Source organism: Spinacia oleracea, chromosome 3, assembly GCF_020520425.1.
Source record: "Spinacia oleracea cultivar Varoflay chromosome 3, BTI_SOV_V1, whole genome shotgun sequence".
Taxonomy (NCBI): domain Eukaryota; kingdom Viridiplantae; phylum Streptophyta; class Magnoliopsida; order Caryophyllales; family Amaranthaceae; genus Spinacia; species Spinacia oleracea.
This window is the reverse complement of record NC_079489.1, coordinates 3,699,902-3,719,617: the sequence shown is the minus strand read 5'-3', so window position 1 is coordinate 3,719,617 and position 19,716 is coordinate 3,699,902. Positions and strand designations below refer to the sequence as shown.

The 19,716-nt window shown below is 37.3% G+C and overlaps 1 protein-coding gene and 1 non-coding gene across 4 annotated transcripts; both read right to left on the bottom strand.

The window, feature by feature from the left end:
• Positions 1 to 3,660: 3,660 nt before the first annotated feature.
• LOC110784086 (receptor-like protein EIX2) lies at positions 3,661 to 10,936 on the bottom strand. 3 transcript variants are annotated; one of them, XM_021988489.2, is made up of 4 exons: positions 10,629 to 10,935; positions 9,137 to 10,543; positions 6,340 to 8,866; positions 3,661 to 5,590 (listed from the first exon to the last, which is right to left on the bottom strand). In XM_021988489.2, the coding sequence occupies exons 2-3, from the start codon at positions 9,450 to 9,452 to the stop codon at positions 6,342 to 6,344; spliced, it is 2,841 nt and encodes a 946-aa protein (XP_021844181.1). In that variant the 5' UTR covers positions 9,453 to 10,543; positions 10,629 to 10,935; the 3' UTR covers positions 3,661 to 5,590; positions 6,340 to 6,341. The 3 variants fall into 3 exon arrangements, with proteins under 3 accessions (XP_021844181.1, XP_056694334.1, XP_056694335.1); XM_056838356.1 differs by lacking the exon at positions 3,661 to 5,590 and adding an exon at positions 5,738 to 6,251 and having other exon boundaries at positions 10,629 to 10,936; XM_056838357.1 differs by lacking the exon at positions 3,661 to 5,590 and adding an exon at positions 5,738 to 6,102.
• Positions 10,937 to 12,857: 1,921 nt separating this feature from the next.
• On the bottom strand, positions 12,858 to 12,930 carry TRNAA-UGC (transfer RNA alanine (anticodon UGC)). Its single transcript has one exon. It is a non-coding gene; the product is annotated as a tRNA-Ala (tRNA).
• Positions 12,931 to 19,716: the final 6,786 nt, after the last annotated feature.

The following is a 19,716-nucleotide window of genomic DNA, read 5'->3' as shown; positions in this document are numbered from 1 at the left end:
CAATAGCTCGATTTCCACGGTGACTATAGAATGCACATCAGGCGCACAACACTAATTACCTGCAAAGGACCAAATTAGGAAAAAAAAACCACTTGAAGCAAAGGCATAAAATGTACTCAAGGATTTTATCGAACTACTACACATTTTGGAGGATGGTCCAGATGTTCGGCCTCTTTCCAGCCATAAACTCATAAAGGGTCACTTGAACCTGGTTCTCTTTATATGCACAAAATTATAGGTTTGAACAGTTAACATCATATGTTATTAATTAATAAAAATCTGGAAGCCATTAGATGAAATGATAACACTTAAAATACTGAGAGTTAAGAGAAATGCTCAAGAGAACGAGGTATATCAACCCACTAAAAAAAATCAGATAAAAAAAAACCACCAAAAACATAAATTATACCTGAAACGAATGCGCTTGAGATCATTACCACCTTGGGGCATGGAAACAAAAGTAATAAGAAGACCAGGGTCCACCTGAGGCACCCATTCTTTAGGCTCATCCTCCTCCATAAACACCACTGATTCCGACCTCCCACTAATCGACACCGGCGTCACCTTGCCACTCGAAAGCCCCACCCCCATTCCCTTAACCAGAACTAAGGTGTTCAATACATTGTAAAGGAGTGTTTTCAGTTGTTTGCATGCTTACAACATCACCAAGATCTGTACACCATCATGATATAACCTATAACCTTCGAATCTACATCAATAAAAGCACAGTTATACTTATGACAATAATATAGTTATGGAGACGGAGAGAAATTTGTGAAGCACCAAAAAAAATCATACACTCTCAATTAAAAAGTACCAAAATAGAAGAACAAAACCCGTGTTATCAACAAAACCCGGTCATGCTCTATGCCTCTTATACCAAAAATAACAACTCACTCGTCAAATGGTTTCTCGTCGCAATCCGAAAACCTCAACCGTAAAATTGATGAAAACAGTGACTCTCAAATTTTGAACTTATGCAGAATAGCAACAAAAGAGAATAGTTTTAGGTACGTGATCTTATTTAGCATCAAAGCTTGGTACGCGTGTTGCGAATTATATCAAAGATTTTAATCAAATAGAAAACGCGCGTCAGAAGTCATAACTCGTAACTACAAAAACACAATGAACTAATATTGACCAATTACTTCAAAAAAATTATCAATTGAAATCTCAACATATCCCGAAGAATCAGGTCCGCTTATATCACCAAAAAAGAAACAAATATAAAAATATAAAAAACAAAACAAAACAAAGAGATTCAGTTCATCAGAATTCAACTAAAATAAGGGAACACGCAAAAAAAAAATAACAAACCGAAATTGATGCACCGAAAAATTGAGCAGGAGCACAAAAATCCTGGTAAAAAAAAAATGAATAGCTGCCAGATAAATAAGGTGATTCACCACAGTAACTAATAAGATTAGAACCAGCTACAAGAAACTTAAATGTAAAGGTTAAGGTCCTTCGAACATATCAGAGGAAGAATTTTACCTCACAACATATCATCCAGAAATTGAAATGCAGATATCCCAAGTTTAATAAACAATAATACAACTTGATTTCAATTCTTTTAGACATGAAGATATAAACATTCCAATCATGGAAGGACAACCAGGGTATACAACAACAAATAACCAATAAACAATCAACAATCAACAATCAACCAGGGGCTCGGGGACTATAAATTGATCAAGAGTCCCCCACTAAAACTAAAGTGCCAAACCCTAACAAGCATAAGTCAGTGATTTCCCCAGCAAAGCCAAACATCAATCCTCGATAATAAATCACAGTAACAAATGCATAATTCCTTAAGATCACAAACTTCACAAACTACATAAATCAATACGAATTATTAACAATTTTTTCGACCCAACGAATTCAATAACAATTTAAATAACAAATTAAAAATGGAAATTAAGGATAATAATAATGATAATAGTAACTACATAATTCCTTAAAGATCACGAATTTTACAAACTACAGAAATCAATATAAATTATGAACAATATTTTCAACCCAGTAAAATAAAAAAACAAGTCAAATCACCAATTAAAAATGGAAATTAAGGAGTAATGATAATAATCAAAGTACCTCGAAGATACTAAAGGAAGGAGAGTCAAGTGAGCTAAACCATCAGGAATTACTTTCCTAACACCATCGATGTAAATTATAGCGCCATTTGATTCTTTCGCTTCGATCATTCAATTTCTTCCTCACTTTTCAACGATCCCATTTTTATTTCACCAACGATCCTCACTTATTTTTAATAGTTCGCGAATGGAGATCGACCACCGACTCATGAATTTTCGCTGACCTTAATCAAATCCTTCGATTCCAAACCCTCAATTAAACCCTGCAAATTCAAACACTCAATTAAAAGAAAAGGCAACGAAATGGGGAAATTATTTCCGCAATTAGATCTACCATTTTGAGAATTCACAGAGTAAGAATTAAATAAAAGAGACATACTCACCTTTGAGAATCAAACGAAGAACGAAGAAAAAGAAATTGGGAAGGGTAGATCAGAAAAGGAGGCGCCGAAAGGGAGAGGAGGAAAGGGAAAACCCCTAAAAAAAAGGGGGGAAGCACCGAAGCAGTGAAGAATGAAGAGGGAGAACAGACGCAAGAAACAACGATGGATGAAGGGTGCACTTGGCATGATCCGAAAGGAAGGGTAAATGAGTAGTAAAGAGATATAGGTAGGGGTAAAATAGGCAGCACACTATTGCTGCAATAGTAACTTGAAGTTTGTATGTTTTAAAGTGTTAGGATTGGAAGAGTGGAAATTCGAAGAGACAGACCAATACATGATTGATCTACCTAGACTTCCAACTTTATTGTTACACCTTTGGAACATCAAAAAATATAATCGACAAACTAAACCTTTAATGTTGTGCAATGCAAGAATTAATTTACTCGTAGCTAGGCCTTTTTGCATAACATTATTATAAGATATACTCGCCCTGGCTGATCATAGAGTATTAAACTAATCTTGAGGCCTTTAACTATCAACTTAAGCTTTTGGTTGAGTTGGCCTTTTGACAGCTGACCTCCCGGCTTAATGCTTACGTGATTTAGTATACTTCCAAGTAATTAAAGATTTCTTCTAACTAATTAATTAAAGGGTTGAGATGATAATAGGATATTTAAAACTTCCTCTGCCTCAAATCCTAATGTGTCCTTCCTTTTTGAGGTTGGTTTAGGGAGTACCACCTCAACCCGTTATATTACTCCCTATATATGTCCGGGATTAATATATTAATCACGCTAAAAGTTTAATTTGAACTAGTATGTAACAACGTAACTGAGTTCCAACGGACCAGGCTCATTGGATGCATTCATTCACTTGTTTAATTAAGCAATTAAGTCCTTAGATTTAATCTCCTAAGTCTGCTTACAACTTTAATTATGTATGCATGCTTAAGTTAAGTGGACTAAAACGACCTCAATTCAAGAGTAAAACAAACGTAACCAGAAGAGAAGGAATCAAATTGAAAACTATATTAATCAAGAATTGTTAAAAAAAAGTAAAGCTTATAACAGACAAAAAACGGGAGCACTTTTTGTAGTTCCTAAAGGGACTACACCTTCCAAATCCCAAGTTGAGCATCATACTTTGAACCATTATTATTAAAAATAAACGTACCCCAAAGAGAATGTATCAAATTAAAAACTGTATTGATCAATACGTGTAAATAAAGTGAAGCTTATAACAGGCAAAAACCTCCTCCGCGAGGAGGAAAAAGCCCTACTCTCCCTTGGAGGTGACTCCAACGGGAGCACTTTTTGTAGTCCCTAAAGGGACTACACCTTCCAAGTCACAAGTTAAGCTTCACAATTAACTGTACGTGTTAATACAAACTAAAAGTAAACAAACAAAATGATCAATTATTGTCTCTAACATATCAAACCTTTCCTAATATCGAGGGAAGAATGACAAGCCGGTTGCGAAGGAAGAGCCCTTATGTCTATCATGCATATTCTCTTCCTCGTTTCATTACTCTTTTGATAGCCTTCTTGTAGTTTCCTCTTCGTTATTTCCAGATTCGATTTCAACTCATCTTCTTTCATAACCACATCTTCAGATTTCTTGGTCACCACTGCATTTTCTTGAAACTTCACACCCACATTGTCTATCGATGTCACTTGATTACCCTCGACAGACGTCTTCATCATCTTGTTTTCTTTGACGAAAGATTTCATCATCGTGTTATGTTGTTTTTGTTGTTGTTGTTGTTGTTGTCGACGAAGAAAAGAGAGTGGTTTTCCTGACGACTTCGGTTTGATGAGTTGATGAGTTAGAGTATTCTTGGTCACCACTTCATCTTTAGACTTCACAGCACCGACATTCTCTGTCGATGTCACTTGATGACCCTCGACAGCTTTGCTACTGCATTTGATTACTATTCTCGGCGACGACGTCGTCTTCACCATATTCCTTTGTTGTTGTTGAAGGCCATTGACGACACTTTTCGACTTCTTTATCGTCTTGCTTTGTTGTTCTTGAAAGCCATTGACGACACTTCCCGACTTCTTTATCATCTTGTTTTGTTGTCGATGAAGAAAAGAGAGTGGTTTTCCCGACGACTTTGGTTTGATCAAGATTTGACGAGTGAGAGTCTTTAACTCTTTCCCCTTGCCATGACGGCAAGAAGAAGGTAGTAACTCCGGCAAAGACACCATTGATGATGACGACTGGTCTAAAAAACCATCGGTAGTTATTTGTTGTAGAAGTTGTTCATCGGAGAAGAACCACGAGTCATTGAGAACTCCATTCAAATCATCCATAGGGATGATCATATCACACAATGGAGTACTATCATCCATTGCCAACTGATACATCACTATCGATCCAAACTTTGTGTTTTGTTTTTTGTTTCTGTGTTTGTTCTTGTTTTTGTTTGTGTTAAAATTAAGATTGAGGCCAGGTTATTATTATATACGAAAACGAAAGGTGTTTTAATTTGTTTTGTTTTTGATATATTAGCCTAATAATAACGCATGAAATAGGAAAGTAGAATAAGTCAAATTCTTATAAACAAATAATACGAAGTCTTCTATCCTGAAAATTATTACTACATTTGGTATAACCTAGAATTCTTTTAGTTCGATAATGCATTAGGATAACATGCATAACCGCCTATGAACTGTGAATTTATCTACAATTAGATTTGGCCTACACGTTTAAGCTTTAAGCTTCCAAGCTTAATTAGAAAGTGAAGGAAGTTTAAATTAGTTGGTGGTAATATGGGGTAATTAATAACATTTTGTAATTTTTGCTCTGCTTTTGTCAAAAAATCAAAACTTTGTACTACAGATATTTACTTAAAAATATATCAAATTGGTTGTAAAAATGAGCTATATAATAAATAAATGAGCCGAGTCATGATAAATGGGTCATGACCCGGTCTAACCCGTTTAAGAGTTATCTTGACCCGACCTGTCCCATTGCACTGGTCTAGCTCTCACCAATGTAATTTGAGCTTTACCTGATCGTCTAGTCCCTTTTCAGTCTTCCATGTAAGATTCCTTTCTCTTCTGCTGTCGTTAATCCTTTGAGAACAACCTTGTACTTCACTTCTTTGAGCTGAAATAGTCAACTCATATCAGTAACCTATAATAGTTACAAGTTCAGTTTATGTATATCAATCAATACATATGAATCATGAACCAAGATGAAAACAGAGCTAATGTATATCACATAAAACATTTAGCAGTAGCCAAAGGACTCATGTATTGAACATTCATAAGATTTGCAACTAGTCTCTGAATTCATACAAAGTTGCATATATAAACCTCTACAAACAACGTAACTATCACAACGTTGAAGCTTTGAAACTAAGATTTGCAACTAGTCTCTGAATTCATACAAAGTTGCATATAATTTTAGAAGAATTGAAGCTTTGAAACTAAGATTTGCAACTAGAAGAATTGATGATAATAAATGTCCTTGAAAAAATTATAAACAGGAAAGGCCTGATCCACCATTGACACATATATGGAGGAGGATGATATACTATTATAACGTATCCTTTCTAGCTCAGTGTTCGGCCACTGATTGAAATCTTGAAGCATAGAGTAATAAACACACTGCCAAAACTGGAAACGAGAAGAGAAATGTCAATATGCTACAAAATAAAAAGTATACAGATTCAAAATAAGAAGTATAATTTTAGTCTGGGAAAATGGTTAAGTATGTAGATGCAGTTTGAAGAACAATTAATGCACAATCATAAGAAGCATAACACCTGCACAAAATAAGATTGAATAATCATTGCTTAACTGAGCTAATAATGGAGTACTTGGATCAGTAATGAAAAAAGATATATGAACTACCTTCAAGGTTTCCTCCAAGCTCTAGCTATATTCACAACCACCATGACATACACCTTGTCTTTCATGCCATCAAACAACCGGAAAAAAGCATGTCTCCACGACGTTTTCATCACTAAAGTGCCGCAAACTCCCCAGAATCCTATTATAAATCCAAGCACCACGCTTATGTACAACCCTGGATAAATATCATCATTTCCATGCTCCTCCTGATGAATCATACTTTCTCCGTTTGGTGGTTTATCTCCGGGACATTTTCGTAGTGGTGCCCCGCAAAGTAATGGGTTTCCTTTGTACGATGAAGGATCGAACCCCTGTAACTGAGTTCCGAGTGGAATTTTGCCCGACAAGTTGTTGTTCGACAAATCTAAGGTTCCCAGATAACTCACATCAGCAAGGCTTGTTGGTATAACTCCAGAGAGATGGTTGTTTGATAGATCAAGAAATTCTAATAATATCAGCTGCCCAATATTTGATACAATGCTTCCTCTCAACTTATTTCTTGATAAATCGAGGGAGATTAACCCGGTAAGATTTGTAATTCCATCTGGGATTTCCCCTTCCAGCTCATTACTGGACAAATCAATGTAATTCACTTGTGCCAAGGTATCTTTAAATTTCTGTTGTTCTCTTTTCCACTCAATTACCGCAGTTTCCTCATACGGCGAAATGGCCTCTTTACCCAGACTGGTTGAAACAGAGACTAGATAGTCTGACCCTCCTTTTATCATTGCTGTAAGATTATGTATGCAATCTGGAATAGTGCCTGATATGTGGTTAATAGCAAGATCCAACAAGTGAAGATTGGATAATTGACACAGGCTTAGAGGCAGTCTACCAAAAAAATGGTTTCCACGCAGGTTAAGAAGACGGAGATCATTAAAAGCAATTCCGATGCTTGGAGGTATATAGCCAGTTAAAGAATTATACCCAAGATCTAGAATTAACAAGGAAGTACAGTTCTCCAACCGTGCTGGGAGATCTCCTGAAAAACTATTATTTTGCAAGTGCAAATAGTTAAGTTGTTTTAGATCACCGATGGATGTTGGTATATTACCAGAGAATTTATTGTTTTCCAAGTGCAAATATTGCAATTGATCAAATTTCATCCAACAATCAGGAAGCTTTCCAGACAACAAGTTGTTTGATAGGTCAAGATCCCACAGGACGGTATTACCTATTCTTGGACACAATAGATGAGTGGCATCTGAAAACATGTTGTCGTTCAGGTACAGTGAGGAAGCATATGTTCCCAGAAATGATGGGATTGAACCCTCAAAGTAGTTTGAACTCAAGTCAATCACACTATCTATGTCAAAGGTGGCTGACAAATTTGGGAGCACCCCATGAATTTTATTGTGAGAAGCGTTCAAAAACTGCAGATTGGACGACAATGATTTGGCCCAAAAGGATGCGGGAATTTTGTCTGAAAGTTGTGTATCAGATATATCAAGGTAGGAGAAATTAGTTTGAGTTAGAAGCCAATCTGGGAAAGAAGGCCCCAACTTGCAAGATCTTAAACTTATGATGTTCAGTTTAAAGGGAGGTACCCAACCAGCACTGAGATTGACCATCAGTGCATGGTTGTCTGACAAGTATAGTTCCCGCAAATTCGAAAGATTTAAGAAGTGGTTGTGGTTGAGGGTATCTCTTATAGAGTTATAAGAAACATCCAAAACCTCAAGCATTGAAAGTTTCCCAATACCTTGACTTATTGAGCCATTCAGATGATTCCCATTTAGATCTAATTCTCTCATTGAAGAAAAACTGCTGATCATGTTCGGAACAGAACCCCAGAACTGGTTCATACTTAAATCCAAATACTCCAAAAGTGGCTCGTTTGTACACCCAACTGATAGTGCTTGGAAGACATCAGACATATCATCAGTAAAGATGTTACCTTGCAAGTCAAGTTTTTGCAAGTTGCATAAACAACTGGCGATTTTTGAAAGGGGGCCATGAAGTTTATTGTTAGATAGGTGGAGCACTTTCAGGGACCTTAGGTTTCGAAAATATTCAGGAATTGGACCTTCAAGGTTATTGTCAGAGAGAGAGAGATGTGAAAGGGAGTGCAAGTTTTCAAATGCACTTGGGAAGAACCCCGAAAATGAGTTGTAAGAAAGGTCAAGGTATGAAAGGGAGTGCATGCTTTCAAATGCACTTGGGAGAAACCCTGAAAGAGAGTTACCAGAAAGGTCGAGATATGAAAGGGAATGCACACTTTCAAATGCACTTGGTAGATGCCCTGAAATAGAGTTATCAGAAAGGTCAAGATATTCTATTTGGTTACTGTTTCCACTCGAGTTGAACAACCATTGGAATATAGGAGTGTCATTTAAATGGTTAGACTGAAGGCTGACGACACGAAGAGCAGTTAAAGAATTGTTGTAAGAAAGTGATGATGGAATTACAGGATAAAGTTCACAATCATCCAAGTAAAGGACCCTTAGGGAGGGAATGTTGTTGATGGTTTGGATCCAGTCCGTGGCTTCACTAAGATTATTTCCACTGAGGTTGATTTCTCTCAATACTGTAAGATGTGACAACCACTGCAAGCTTTTAGCAGTAAGGATGTCACCGGAAAGGGGATTATTATTAAAACTGAGATCAAAAGATGTTAACTTGGAAAGATTTCCAATTTGAGGAGGAATTTCACCAAAAAAGCAACCGTGGGAAAAATTGAGGTGCTCTAATTTGGTTAGAGAATCAATAAATTTGGGTATTGTCTGGTTGAAACAATTCAAACTGAGGTCCAAATATTTCAAATGCTTTAGTTCAAAGAGGGAAGGATCCACCTTACCTTCTAAACACGTGAACTGATTTTCATTATCGTGAAGATGGAGCATAATAACATGACCGGTACGGTTGCTGCAGAGAATCCCATGCCACTGGCAACAGTCATCTTGGTTTCCCCAAGAAGAAAGAATCCCACAATAATCTTTCACGCCTCGTTTGAATTTAAGCAGGGAGTTTCTCTCGTGATCAATACACTTGATGTTATTGTTGACACCAAAGCTAGCCTCGTCTCCAGCAGTAGCAGCAGTATGACACCAGTAGCATAACAGCACAAGCCAAGAAAGTAGGATCATAAATAAAAGGTGATGGAATGTTTTCATGGTAGAATTGCACAGTTACTGTAAGGACACAATTTTGAGCATTCAATCAATCTGTATGGCAACTTGCATATATTTGTTCTTTGTATTTGTTAATTAGTGCCCACTAAGACTCTGTTATTAGTCAAAAGCTTGTGGGGTAGAAAGGTTGTACAAAAGTCTTGGCCCAACAAAATTGACTCACTCAGAATTGAATTACACAGAAATCCCCGAACGTTTGAATGAATAAGTTATATCACAATGGAATTGACATCTATCCTCCATTCACTTGTTTAACATTAATTTCAAAGTCTTCTTACCCTATGTTTTGGTTCCTAACTTACTGACTTTTCAAATGTTATGTTTCATGAACAAAGATAGTAAGCAACTGAACCCTTACTGGACAGAAAAAAAACGTTATATATTATTCACCCCTATAATGTATCACAATAAACCAAGTACCTCAGTGGTTTTGAGATCAACATGACAGCAAAGATCAAACGTTCGATTCCCTTTATAGCTGCAGTGACAGACTATTTTTTTTAACCTTCCTTTCCTCCTCTTTATTTTTTTGTTTTTCTTTTACACTTAACAAAATTGCTAACTTGGAATTAAACTTGAAATTTACGATTTTGAATAGATTAATATGAGATGAAGGGTTTAGATTGAGGTTCTTTAGGAAAGATCAATCGTATGTCAAAGTCAGACAATGTAGGATTTAGAGCATATAGTTGTTATCTTGAAACCATCAATTGTAATTCATTATAAGCCATAACTAAATTCTGTAACATCATTTGAATTTCAATATGCTGTTAGGGTTGATTGATTTAGCAAACGTAGCAATTTAGCAAACTTATTAGTTGATTGATTTTTCAAACACAAGAGTTCTAGTGTTAGGGTTTTGCAAATGTACAATCAGTTGAAGAAAAACAAGTTCATATTCAAACAAATTAACACAAATTAACAAAAAAAAAAGACCTAAAAAAACCTTCACATTACTGAATACTGATCAAAACGAAGATTAAACAAAACTCAGTTCCATAATTAAGCCCTAGTTACAATCAGAAAATACTAACCTGGAAAGAAACTACTCGATCGGCGCAACAAAATCAAACCTGAAAAAACCCCCAAAAAAACCTCAAATTTGACAAAATTACAGCCCAAATCAATTGCAATTAAAATCAAATTCGCCGTAATTACCTAGAGGCGTCAAAAAAGATAATGACGAGGTCGGTCGACGATGACAACGAAGACGAATTAATTGATGATGAATCATGATGAATCGAAGCAAGGAGATGGAGAAACATCGGGGAAATTGCTGAAACGAGTGAGAAGAAATCCAAAAAACTGCAAGGTAGTGGAATTTGCAACTCTGTTGATCGCGTTTTCCGCGCCATTTTTCTGGATAATCAATTTCAAGTTTATAGTGGAAAGCTCCGAGTTGGGGAACTCGGACTGCAATCAACAATGGAGTTCATCTATTCATTTTTCTATTTAGTTGTAAGTTGTAACAAATTAACAATGTTTATCTAATTTTGGTAGGTGGATCATTTGCGTTATTGGGCGGGAAATGGAAGGGCCTTGCCTATTTTTTTGGTTTATTGGGCCTGATTCTTTTTTTTGGTCTATTGGGCCTGTTTCCTGAAGGAGCAAAAAAGGAATCCACTTTTATGGGCCTTGCCCGTCAATGCCGTCATATTATAAAGGCGCGTTAAACACTTAAACATATTACTTCTTATTTTATTTTTATATGCAACATCCATCAAGGATGATTCATTAATGTCCATTTGACTAACTACAATTACCAACATATAGTTGGCCTCGAGTGGTAAGCAGCTTGATGATACTACTTAAGAAAGGTCTCGGTTTGAGCCTCGTTGTATGCAAAAACTCTTGTTGGAAGACTTATCCACTATAAACAAGTGTGCTACCGGGTCGGATCCGGATGTAGTCAGAGCTAAGGTGTGCTATGCATTAAAAAAATGACTAATTATAATTAATATATTGTACTCTGTAACACATGCTATGAAAAAAGTATTTTGCTTATATTTCCTTTTCCTAAATTTAGGAGTCCATCTAGACATTATAAAGTGAAAAGTTTAAGTCATGAGATGTTCTTGTAAGGACATTAAAAAAAAAAAAGTACAGAGTAAGTTATTTTGTGTTGATTAACTAAAGTAAAAAGTTATCAAAAGGTCTTGCGCGTACAAGGTGTATAATAAATTTATTGTACACCAAGATAACTTTTATGCAGTTTTTCGTAACTTTAACCTATTTTTCTGTAACTTTTATATTATAAAATAAAAAAATTGATAGATAAACATTTTAAAGGGTTAAATGATTAATTTATACATTAATAGTGAAAAATTTATCATTAAAAAATAGATAACTTATATATATATATATATATATATATATATATATATATATATATGTAACTTTTAAGCATTTTGAGTCAACTTTTACTCCGGTGTACAATATTTATTGTACACCCATTATAAACAAGAATTTGTGAAAAGTTATACCCGTTAAAAGTGAAGAATATAATATTTTCCCATTCTTTATAATAAAAATTTACAAGCATAATGAACTATCTCAAGAAATTATAAATAAATACATTTATTAATAAACGGGTTGGGCCGACCTGCCGCAACCTATGTCCGTTTGTTTTGATACCTAACTTTTCAATTGTTATGTACCCTGAACAAAAATGGTAATAAGCGGTGTAAGCGAGTAATGGAAAAAATCTCAACTGGGAGGGATGCTGCCCATCGAAGTCCCATACAAACTCCCACAGGACATTACCTCGCCAAAGGCGGTGGAAACTCCTCGTAGTAGAACCAAAAAAAAAATATCTCCGCTCATACAGTGTAAGATTTAAGTGCATATAGTTAACTTGAAAGTTGAAACCCATAAAAAGTAATGCTCTCTCAATTAGAATATGATACTATATACGAAGTATGTTCATTATAAGCCACAAATAAATTTAGTAACATCATTTTCCTGTCAATAAACAGATCATAACACTGCAATTAAATGACACACAATATCTAGTACTTGCAGAAATGCACATATCAAATAAATTTCATATCTAGAAAATGATCTAATAAGAAATACCCACTTGAGGTTGGTTTGGGGAGTACCACCTAGTCACCTACCCATTATATTACTCCCTATATAAATTCGGACTTAATAATCACGCTAAAAGTGTAATTTGAACTAGTAATGTTCCAACTCCATTGCAATGATTCAAAATCTGATGAAAAAGCACACAGATTGTTAACTTAATATACTTGGAAATTTGTAAAGAAATTTAATGATTTGAAAAAATTGGACCAATTAAAATTAAAAGTTGACATGAAAAATTGTTAACTAAAATATGTTTCTGATAAGTTCAAAACTCAAGGTAAAATCAACATCATATATAAATGGAGATGCGGGGGATCGAACCCCGTGCCTCTCGCATGCAAAGCGAGCGCTCTACCATTTGAGCTACATCCCCTTTTGATTGCCTAACATGATTTGTAGTTTAAAATTATGGTCCGTATAAGGAATTGTAGGCGAAAATCTAACCTAAAACTCCATCTTTTGAGAAGAAAAACTTATAAATTCTCAATGATATTAATCATTCAACCAACCTATCTATCTATAGTATTATTAAATCTCCAAGGCAAGAAATGTCACGTAGCCATGTGTCACTGTGATTTGGCAAGTGAAATAATGATGTGTCATGTCATGCACGCGCGCACATGCATTACTCAAATTTATTATCATCAAAAATGTTAGTATCAATGTTTGAACCCATGACCTCTAATTCATAATGTAAAGTTCTAACCATCTCTACAATGATATAACGTGTGTCTCTAAAGTATTGAAAAACACAAGAGTCACTCTTATAAGTATTAAACCTTTGATGCCCAATATATATTTGAATAATAACCTATTATAAAAAATTTACGTAATCTTTCTTAATTAATCACATCATACGTATAAAAAAGTTAATTGTTGTACTATTTCTTTAGCTAATCAAAGTTGTATTTTTCTAAAAATATACTATATTTTTTGTTATGTTTATAATTGAATCAGAAAAAACAATGTTTTATACGGAGTACCAATCAAATAAGACTTGCAAAAATAAAGTATTTGATCTTAGGAACTATTCTGGAAACCTTCATATATTTGGAGGATATTCTGTAATATTGGCAACAATTTAAATAGAAAAATACATAAAGGTTTGCAAAGAAAACAATCATCAACCGTACAAAACCCAAATAACAAAAACAATAAAATTCGGAGCATCGCCATGAACTAGTTTAATTTCATATTTGGAATAAGACTCCATTCTCTCTCTATTGGAGAGTTTCTTTACCCATTTATTGAGTTTTATTTCTCTCCTTGTGAGAGTATGAGGCTATGGTTTTAATTTCGCAGAAAAGTTGATTTTATTGATGAAGATTTGTACGATGTTACAACAAATGTTAATTCAACGTCTACAATCAATTGAATCGAATTTAATTCAATCTCAAAACTACAGTCGACCGACCGAAAGACCCCTCGTTGAAGGCCGTATCAAATAATGATGTAAAATAGGGTATTAATCATTGTTAGATCGATCTCATCTACAACGATTATGATTTTGCCAGATTTGAATTTCGTTTGATCCAAATTGTTATGTACTAGTATTTATTAGTTTTGATTTCTATTATAAATATCGTATGATCGTTTTATTAATGAACTGATTTTTACCTTAAAAAAAAATCAGTGTGTTTCACCAGCGAATGCCGTCAAATTCCAAACCCACCCATGCAATATACATGCCAGTGTGTTTCAGGGTTTGGGTATGTCTCTTCGTTGGATGATTTATTAACCGGGTCGGTAATTCGGATAATTCGAATCCGACTTATGCGGAACTAATTCTTGCTACTAAGTTTTTTATTTTTTTTGTTTTTGTTTTTGTGCAAACATTAGTCATAAATACGTAGTAAATGAACTAAATGTATGTAACTTTCTAATTTGTTTTTTAAGTTTCCAAACATTTTTTTTTACAATATTTCGGTTCTGATCGGAAATATGGCTAACCATTTATTCGGATTTTTTTGGTCACCCCTAGGTACATCCCGTCGTTGGATGATTACAAGCTAGTGGTTTGGGACTTATTAGTCCTTTGTACAGTTTCTTAAGTCTTGGTATTGTTTTGCCTAATGCGAAATTACATTGGTTAGTAACATATAACATTGATTACGACATGTTTAAAGACGAGTTGATTATTCTAGGGTTTGATTTGGAGACGGATACCTTCAACACGGTAAAACCGCCCGAGGAAATTATTCGGGTTTGGTACAATAACGGCGTCGATACTTGTTTGAGTAGCATTAACGATAATCTATGTATTGCGAGGATGTAAGTGGATGTTTACAAGTATGGAAGCTTGAACGGTACGGAGATTCGAGTTCATGGAACAAGTTTTTGAAGCTTAACAATGTCGAGAGCCCTACGAGTTCATCTAACTTTTTTACTTCGTATGAGTCTAAGGAAGGTGTCAAGTTTTTGACGTATTCGACCCCGAAAATATGGAGTTTGTACCAAAAGAGTAAGAGTGATCATCAAATTATGCAGCATGAATGTTTTGGAGTTAAACCGTCTCTATTCTGCCAATACTCCGTACCAGCAGTCTTGTATGTTGAAAGTCTTGTTTCACCTTTTATGACAGACCAAGAAAACCTAGGATACAATTACTGAATTTAATATTTTCACTTTTTGTTTTAGTCTAATTCATCATGTTATTACACTGAGATTTATATTTTGTATATGGTTCTCCTTGGATTTTTAATTTTTTTTCTTCTTTCTGTCCAAGCAATAAAAATGTTGTTGCCATTGTTTCTCTAGGCTCATGTTATGACATCTAATATGAACAAATATAAAAGTAGAAGACGAAGTATTTCGTACATGATCATTTTAGCTTTTTTGTGTAGAGAGAGAGCCAAAAAAAAATGATGCAGACGTGATTTAACCCAAATCTTGATGTCACCCCCTTAAGACAATTATCAACTAATCTAGTTGACAATCACACCGAACCATGTTAGCTAGTGAGTATGCGTTGCGCTACATTGTGTGTTGTCAAATATTGTGTAATCTCGTATCATTCTCATTAATAACACACGTATATATAGTACAACTCAGTTACCTAAACCCTAGGTACACATTAGGTAACTTACCATAGTTAGGACTCTACAGAATATTCACAGAATAATATCTAATATCTTAACATCCCCCTCAAGGTGGAGCATGTAGATCTCGAATTCCCATCTTGTTCAAAAAAAACTCAAATTGCGCCTTCCCCAACGCTTTGGTGAAGATATCTGCTAACTGAACCTTCGTCGACACGTACGACGGACTGATGATCCCTTCCTTGATTGCATCTCGAATGAAATGACAATCTGACTCGATGTGTTTTGTCCTTTCATGGAACACCGGATTCTGTGCAATATGCAATGCAGACTGACTGTCGCAATACATCCTCATGCCTTGGTCGTGTGTCACCCCCAAGTCGCGTAGTAGTTGTTTCAACCACTTCAACTCACACGTCAGAGCTGCCATCGATCGATATTCTGCCTCAGCAGACGACCGAGAAACAGTATGCTGTTTCTTGGTCTTCCAAGAAACTGGCGACATACCAAGTGACACAAACCATCCAGTCACCGACCGACGCGTCATTGGACACCCTGCCCAAACTGCTCTACCCCGCGTCTAAGAAAAGGGGATATAGCAAGTAAGTAGCAAGATTCTCCCAGTAACTATCTACTTTTTCCAAATCTAGAATCCGGAGCTTTCAAATCAATAGTTCATTGACCGTAGTACCTCCGCCCTCTTATCCCATGCTGAGTCACAGGCAGCGTCTCGTAAAGCACAATAACATCCATCCCCACTACATCCTTGCTTACCGGCTCGGAGTTGAACTCCAAAAAAGGGCAAGACACCTATCAATTCGATAAATAATTATGCCAGAACAATTGGGAAATATTCAAGTACCTAAAAGAGCTAGCCCAATCCGAGTCGCACCACCCCTCCAACTGCAACGCACTGTCCGACCGAAGTAGTATACCTTGACCCGGACACTTCTTCAAATATCTCACTACTCGCAAAGCTGCTTCCCAATGTGCCTCCTTTGGTGCTTGCATAAATTGAGATAGGACATGTACAGAGTAGGCAACGTCTGGTCGCGTGACAGCCAAATAAACCAGACGTCCGATCAGACGCCTATACTGCTCACCGTCCGACAGGTCTGGCCCGTCTGCCAATGCCAACCTATGATTCTGTTCCATGGGAAAGTCCACAGGCTTTGCTCCCAACAATCCGGCCTCTGAGATGATGTCGAGGGCATATTTTCTCTGACATACATAGAACCCTTGACTACTTCGTGCCACCTCTAACCCAAGGAAGTACTTCAGAGCCCCGAGGTCTTTCATTTTAAAACACTCCTTCAAGTATGCCTTAAAACTCTCAAGCGCAAACTTGTTATTGCCTGCGATAATCATGTCGTCCACATAAATGAGCACACTCAGCTGCAACGTACCTTTAGACAGAGTAAAGAGCGAATAATCGGACAGCGACTGTCGAAATCCATAGTGCGTCAATGCCGTCGACAACTTCTGGAACCAACATCTAGGTGCTTGTTTCAACCCATACAACGACTTTCTCATTCGACACACTTTGTCAAAGTGATTCTTCTGGAATCCAGGAGGAATCTTCATATAGATCTCTTCCTCCAAGTCACCGTGCAAGAACGCATTGTGGACATCCATCTGATGCACGTCCCACTGTTTGACAGCTGCGACAGCTAGGAAAGTTCGAACTGTCGCCATCTTCGCGACGGGAGCAAATGTCTCATTATAATCCAACCCTTCCTCCTGATGATTCCCTAAACATACCAATCGAGCCTTCAGTCTCAACAAATTCCCATCCTCATCACGCTTCTCAGTATACACCCATTTACTCCCCAGTGCTTTCTTCCCTTCCGGTAAATTTTCCAACGTCCATGTCCCCTGTTCCTCCAACGCGTCGATTTCAGCAGCCATTGCCTGACGCCACCCCTCATGCTGCATCGCTTGTTTAAAACTCTTAGGAACTTGCCCTTCTTGCAATGCTGCTATATAATGCCTGTGCTTTGACGAAAAACGCTCATAATTAACAAAATATGTGATAGGATAAGGAGTACCTGAGAGTGATGACGCCGTAGGTGTTTTGTCGGAAGTACTATATTTTTCCCGTATTGTATGTATCACACAGTCTTTCAGCTTTGTCGACGGAAACTTCGCACGCTTCCCCCTTCCTAACTCCGTATCCTCCACACACTGCCTTGTCTCACTCTCGTCACTACCCGTCGTCTCCTCTACACCTGTCTGTGAGGAGACGACGTCTGAATCCACTCGACTAGGTGTTTCATGTTGTTGTTCCTCCCTCACAGGCGACGACACTCCCCTGTCGTCGCCACTGGTCAATGACACCCCCTCATCAGCTCCCGGATGCGACAACACTCCCTCAGTATCACCTGTAGGCGGCGACACCCCAGCAGTATCACCTGCAGGCGACGACACGGTCTCAGGACCCGTAGTCCCACTCTCATCCAAACTCCAATGGTCAATCCCCCCATGACCATCATGCACCAGTGGCAACACATCCGATTCATCTACAAAAGGAAACGTCCCTTCATGAAACTTGACATCCCGTGAGACGAAGAACTCATGTGTCTCTAGATCATAAAGTTGCCATCCCTTCCTGCCAAACGGATAACCCAAAAACACACATCGGCGACTCCGAGACTCAAACTTATCCCCTTTACACCGGAGATTATATGCATAACACAGACACCCAAACACGCGGATAGGCACATACGATGGTGGTTTACCAAACAACATCTCATAAGGTGTTTTATTGTCAAGGATCGGGGTAGGTGTACGGTTTATCAAGTAACAGGCGGCCAAAATACATTCCCCCCAAAATGTTATTGGAAGATTTCCTTGAAAACGTAACGCCCTCCCAACATTCAAAATATGTTGGTGTTTTCTCTCGACTCTCCCATTTTGTTGAGGCGTCCCAACACACGACGACTCAAACAGAATCCCATGTTGACGAAAATAATTTTGTAAGCAATTGAAATCAGTACCATTATCACTGCGTACTACTCGAAGGGATCTATTAAACTGACACTTAATCATGGCAACAAAATTAAGAAATGTCGATGCAACAAACGGCGATCGTGCTAACAGTTGTGCACGAATGGCTTCATAGTGATCATCCAGGCCAATTAGGAAATAGTGCAGACGATCTTCATCGTGAATGTCCCCCACCTGCTTCGCTATATTACACGTACAACCCGCACATACACACCTGGGAACTCGTGCATACTGTACGTACTCCTTCTATACCTTCGACAAGCGGCCATAGTACTCCATGACGCCCTCAGACGTGCCCTGCTTGCAACCACTCAGAGCCATCTTAATATGGCAGACCCTGGTGCCCGACACGACGCAGTACCGCGTCCTCAAATGACTCCACAACTCGTGAGCAATATCAAAGTCCTCCAGATTCGAACGCAAACTCTCGTCAATGGTGTTTGTGATCCAAGACACCACCATCGAATTGACCGCAATCCAATGTTTCATCTTCGTCTCGTCCGTAATGGGCTCCTTCACAGACCCATCAAGAAAACCAAATTTGAATTTTGAAATCATCGAGCGACGAACCGCTTTGGCCCACTCATCGTAGTTCGACGCTCCTCGAAGTTTTACAGGGGTGATGACAATACCGGGGCCGTCACCTGACCCAAGATAGTAGTCCAGATCGACGGCGGCGGCGATTGTCTTTTGTGGTGGCTCCTCGTCATTACCCATTGTTATGCCCTAGGAATTTGTAACTCCTCAGAACGCAGTACTCAACAAGCGAAGGAATTCGCTGTTCTCAAACTCTCTCAAACTCGTGCGGAAAAAAAAATCTAGGGTTTTTAACCTAGGCTCTTGATACCATGTCAAATATTGTGTAATCTCGTATCATTCTCATTAATAACACACGTATATATAGTACAACTCAGTTACCTAAACCCTAGGTACACATTAGGTAACTTACCATAGTTAGGACTCTACAGAATATTCACAGAATAATATCTAATATCTTAACATATCTTAACATGTGTGCATGTATGGTCAAAATTTCAGCCGCTACTCTAACATGCATTTTAGTAATCGAAAGCAATAAATTAATATACTACGTACTATGTTAGTGATTATGGAAG